Source organism: Catharus ustulatus, unplaced genomic scaffold, assembly GCF_009819885.2.
Source record: "Catharus ustulatus isolate bCatUst1 unplaced genomic scaffold, bCatUst1.pri.v2 scaffold_125_arrow_ctg1, whole genome shotgun sequence".
In the NCBI taxonomy this organism is placed as follows: Eukaryota; Metazoa; Chordata; class Aves; order Passeriformes; family Turdidae; genus Catharus; species Catharus ustulatus.
In genome coordinates, this window is record NW_024879471.1 from 24,678 (window position 1) to 30,207 (window position 5,530).

The 5,530-nt window shown below is 53.0% G+C and overlaps 1 protein-coding gene across 1 annotated transcript; it reads right to left on the reverse strand.

Moving 5' to 3' along the window:
- Window positions 1-4,125: 4,125 nt before the first annotated feature.
- On the reverse strand, window positions 4,126-5,058 carry LOC117011377 (olfactory receptor 14J1-like). Its single transcript, XM_033086735.1, has one exon. It carries the CDS (start codon window positions 5,056-5,058, stop codon window positions 4,126-4,128), a length of 933 nt encoding a protein of 310 aa, XP_032942626.1.
- Between the last annotated feature and the right edge of the window lie 472 nt (window positions 5,059-5,530).

A 5,530-nucleotide genomic window follows, 5' to 3' on the forward strand; every position in this document is an offset into this window, starting at 1 on the left:
ACAGCATCTCGGTGTTACCTGTGAGCCCCATGGAGAAGACACCTCTGTGCCCTCTGCACAGTATTTCACTGCCAGGACAGCAAGAACACAACCCAAAGCTGCCTTCAAACCACCCCTCTGCTGTGGGGGGGAACTCGAACCAAAGGAACAACACAAACCCTTTGAATCTCTGTGCTTGTGGGGGAAGATGGGAACAACAATGATGAAAAGCTTTGTTCTGTCAGGAGCAGATTTCACTGGAATTGCCCCTGTGCTGCTGTTTCCCAGCTGCTGCAGGACAGAAGGGACTTCTGCAGAGCCCGTAGCAAATGCCCAGCTCTCCTGGCAGCCTCAGCCAGTGCCAAGCACAGCTCCAGGCAAAGGGAGCTGCACGCAGGCAGGACTGAAGGCACAGAGGCAGGGTGGGGCATTTCTCCAAAGAATGAAGCAGGTTTTCCCCTGAAGAGTCCAGACTCCTGTCTCTCTGTCTTTTGCACACATCCCTGTGACAAGAGGCACCAGATGTCCAACAGCAGCTCCAGCACCCGATTCCTCCTCCTGGCCTTCGCAGACCTGCCAGAGCTGCAGCTCCTGCACTTGGGGCTCTTCCTGGGCATCTCCCTGGCCCCCATCCTGGCACATGGCCTCATCATCCCTGCTGGAGCCTGCGACCACCAGCTGCACACCCCCATGTTCTTCTTCCTGTTCAACCTCTCTCTGCTCCACCAGGGCTCCATCTGCACCACTGTCCCTAAAGCCATGGCTAATTCCCTCTGGGACACCAGTGCCACCTCCTATAGGGAATGGGCTGCACAGGACTTATTTCTCTGCCTCTTCCTTGGAAGAGAATCTTCTTTTCTCCCTAACATGTTCTAAAACTGCACTGTGTCCATCTGCAAACCCTTATGGTCACTCCTGGACCTTCCTGGGCAGCAGTTTGTGCCCCCATGGCAGCAGCTGCCTGGGCCAGTGGCCCTTCCCTCACCCTGCTCCAGCTGCCAGACATCTTTCCTGCCCTGGGGAACCCAAACCAGGCCCCAGTGACCTGGATAATCCACGTCCTTGATATCTTGGTCACACAGCCCTGGCCCCTTGTCCCTGTGTCAGGCTCTCGGGTTGATTTGTGGAACATCCTGGGGGGAGGCACTGGCTCCAGGTGGGGTAGGGGAATACTGGGGGACAGAGGACCCTGGTGGGCATGAACAGCATTGGACTTGTGAGGGGGGCTGGGGCAGAGTGACCAACCCAGTGACCTCACACAACCCCCAGTGATGTCACAGAGACACCCTGTAATGTCACAGCCCACTCTGTGATGTCACAGAGACAGCCTGTGATGTTGTAGCTGCTCTATGACCTCACATAACCCACTCTGTGATGTCACAGCCCACTCTGTGACCTCATGTTACCAGATGATAAATTGCCCACCCCAGGTGAGCTGACACAATGCTTGCTCTCCAAATCCACTGGCCTCTGGAAACCACACAGTGCCTGTTGTGTAAGAAGGGGAACTGGAAGTTCACCAGCCTCAGTGTCCTGCCAGCTCAGCCAGGCTGACTGGAACATTGGGGTCCAGGAGCACCAGGGACCACCAGAGAGACCCCCAGGACAGAAGAACCCATGGGTAAAGGGGAGGGGAAATATGTTAATGATTTTGGGGAAATGATTATCATATGTGTGTTTAGTCTGGGACAATCAATGAATAAGTTTGCAAAATACAGAATATAAACAGAAACTTTCCTGTACTCAGCATGCATGGCTTTGGGAGGAGCTGTCCCCCTGTGCATCCAGCCAAATAAAGAATGCTGCTTTTTAATGCTGCATTAGTGTTAAGGAGTTTTTATTTTACCCAATTTTTGGTAACACTCCCACTCCCAAGGAAAGCTCTGTCTCCTGCTGTTCCCAAACAGAGAAGGGCTGGTGGGAGATGTGGTGGTCAGAGGCTGCCTGGGCTACAGTGACCATGAAATAATCAAGTTTTCAAAATTCTGTGAAAGAAGGAGGGGCATCAACAAAACCTCTACACTGGTATTATGGAGGGCAGACTTTGGCCTCTTCAGGATGCAGATTTGGAGAGTACCAAAGCAGGTACTGATTTGTTAAGGGGAACAGTCCTTAAGAACAAAGGGATCCAGAAAGGATGGACACACTTCAAGAAAGAAATTTTGAAGGAGCAGGAGCAGCCAGTCCCTGTGTGCCAAAAGTGATCTAGTGAGGAAAATGACTGGCCTGGCTGCCCATGGAGCTTTTGCAGGAAGGCAGAGAAAACAGAAAGTGCATCACCTTTGGACAGAGAGGCAGGCAACTCAGGAAGTGTTTAAGGATGTTGTTAGGTCATGCAGAAAAAAATGGAGGGAGGTGAAAGCTCCATTACAACTTAACCTGGCCATTTCTGTGAAAAATAATGAAAAATACTTTAAAAAATAAATTAAAAGCAGGGACAAGGAGAAGCTCAGGTCTGTATTGGATGCAGTAGGGAATATAGTAAATAAAGATGAGGAAGAGTTTGAGGTACTTAACATATTCATTGCCTCAGTTTTCAGCAATAAGACAGGATGTCATACTCAGGACAAGTGTTCTCCTGAGCTGGTAGATGGGGACAGGGAGCAGAACAGACCCCCTGTAATCCAGGAGGAAGCAGCTGGGGACCTGCTGAGCCACTCAGATGCTCACAGGTGTCTCTGGCACCAGATGGGATCCATCCTAGGGGGATGAGGGAGCTGCTGGATGAGCTCCCCAAGCTGCTCTCCATCATTTACCATCAGTCCTGGCTCACCAGGGAGGTCCCAGAGGACTGGAGGTGCCAATGTGAGCCCATCCCCAAGAAGGGCTGGAAGGAGGATCTGGGGAACTCCAGGCCTGTCAGCCTGACCTGGGTGCCCAGCAAGGTGATGGAACAGATCACCCTTGAGTGCCATCACAGGGCACCTGCAGGATGGCTGAGGGATCAGAGCCAGCCAGTGTGGATTTCAATATCAGCATTGTTGATCTGGATGAGGGCACTGAGTGCCCCATCAGCAAATGTGCAGATGACACCAAGCTGGGTGAGAGTGTGGATCAGCTGGAGGGTAGGAGTGCTCTGCAGAGGGACCTGTACAGGCTGGTTCACAGCTCATGGGAACAAAGTTTCTGGCTGACTTCAGAGGCCACAACAAACCTGAGTGGTTTCCCTCCCATCCCCCAGCCCTTGCTGGCCCCAGGGGCTGATGGCATTTGTGCTCCCTCAGCTCCATCTCCCCACAGCAGCACCATGGGGGTGCTGACGCCTGCTCTGGGCAATGCAAACAGGGGCTCCTGAGCCAGTGCTGCCGTGTCTGTGCCTGCAAGGATGGGGCACGTCTGTGAGGTGGGGGAGAGACCAGGGCTGCAGAGGGGGGATGTTGTTGGCAGGTGCATGAGGACGCTCTGGGACGCTGCCCTGGGGTGTCCAGCGCAGTGGGGATGGATCAGCCCCTGCTCTGCTGCTCCTTCCCAGGGTCTCCCCCTTGCAGGGACCTTGCAGAGCACCAGCCATGCTGTTTGCCCCCAACCTACCCATGGCCAGCGTGGGGCTGCTCACCCTGGGGGTTTTCTCAGCTCAGCATTGGCCTGGCCAAGTGTTCTGGAGAGAGCCTGGGCAAGGAGCCTCGAGCCCCCAGGCCCTGCCCTGAGGTGTCAGCGCTGCCCCAGCAGTGCCCAAGGCCTGTCCCTGCTGCAGCCCCGGCACTGCCACCCCCAGGGCTGTGCCCGGCCCCGAGAGCACTCAGGCCCTGCAGCAACACGAGGGGCAGGAGGGCAGCGGGGCAGTGGCACGGGAGCAGCACTGGCAACACCAAGTGCTGCTGGGCACAGCTGCTGTGCCAGCACTGATCTGCCCCAGCTCTGCACACAGACATTGCTGCTGCAGCTCCAGAGAAGGGAACAAAAGGAGCATCTCTGGAGAAAACTTTCCTGGGAGAGAGATCACTTAGTTTATTTAAAGCGCCACAAAGTGTGCAGCCCCTCATCGACACTGTGGAGAGAAACATAATGAAATGGGCACAGTTAATGCCCTTGCTTTGCAAACATCACTGAAACACAAACAAAGGAAAATATACCTGAGAACCATACCAACAGGATTAATCAAAGATGTGTTTTCTTACAAGTGATTTGCAGAAATTGCCCAGAAGTTTAATGCTCCTGATACCATCCAGTCTTCAGTGTCCACACTGCAGCCCTGAGCTCCTGGTTCCTCAGGCTGTAGATGAAGGGGTTCAGGGCAGGAGACATTACCGAGTACAGAACTGACAATGTCAGATCCAGGGATGGAGAAGAAATGGACAGGGGCTTCAAGTGAGAAAAAACTGCAGTACTGAGGAACGGGGAGACCATAGCCAGGTGAGGGAGGCAGGTGGAAAAGACTTTGTACTGTCCCTGCTCAGAGGGGATCCTTAGCACGGCCCTGAAGATCTGCACATAGGAGAAAGCAATGAACACAAAACTACCAAAACATAAACAGGTTGAAGTTGCAATGAGTCCAAGTTCCCTGAGTTTGAAGTTTGAGCAGGAGAGCTTGAGAATCTGTGGGATCTCACAGAGGAACTGGCTCAGGGCATTGCCCTGGCATAGGGGTAGGGAAAATGTATTGGCCGTGTGCAGCAGAGCAGTGAAGAAGCCACTGGCCCAGGCAGCTGCTGCCATGTGGGCACAAGCTCTGCTGCCCAGGAGGGTCCCGTAGTGCAGGGGTTTGCAGATGGACACGTAGCGGTCGTAGCACATGACGGTCAGGATGAAATACTCTGCTGACATAAAGAAAAGAAAGAAGAAAACTTGTGCAGCACATCCTGAGTAGGAGATGTTCCTGGTGTTCCAGAGGGAATTGTGCATGGCTTTGGGGACAGTGGTGCAGATGAAGCCCAGGTCAGTGAGGGCCAGGTTGAGCAGGAAGAAGAACATGGGGGTGTGCAGGTGGTGGCCGCAGGCTACGGCGCTGATGATGAGGCCGTTGCCCAGGAGGGCAGCCAGGGAGATGGCCAGGAAGAGGCAGAAGTGCAGGAGCTGCAGCTGCCGCGTGTCTGCCAATGGCAGCAGGAGGAAGTGGCTGATGGAGCTGCTGTTGGACATTTCTTCACTCCAGGCATGGTGAGCTTTTGAAAGAAAATATTGACAAGTTGAGACCAACTTCTTTGACTCAATCCTGTGCTATTTTATTTGGATACTCCTCCAAATACTGCTCTTGCCGGCAGGGAACTTTGCTAAACTTGTTTTGAGTTTGGGTATCTGCTGCTGCTGAGTTCCTGCCTCACCTCCAGCATTGTTTTCAGCCTAAAGACTGGAAAGTCCAGAGGGAAAACAGCGCTCTCTGTGCCCCAGTGCAGTCACACCTTCTGGTCCCACACATGTGCCATTTCCTCATTACACCTCCCTCTATTTTTGTGTGATCAGTGTTAAAACACAAATAATAAAGAAAGCTGTTTTTAAGTCTCTAATTTCAAAATACTTTCCTTAAACTCTTTTTTCCCTCTTTGCAGATGGACATTGAGGGATAGCCAGGGTAGGTCTGGCTCTCTGCTGTCTGGAATTGTGCCTACTGGGA

Excerpts from the sequence above, each read along its gene's own strand:
- LOC117011377 (XM_033086735.1), bottom strand. The coding sequence starts at position 5,058 with ATGTCCAACAGCAGCTCCATCAGCCACTTCCTCCTGCTGCCATTGGCA.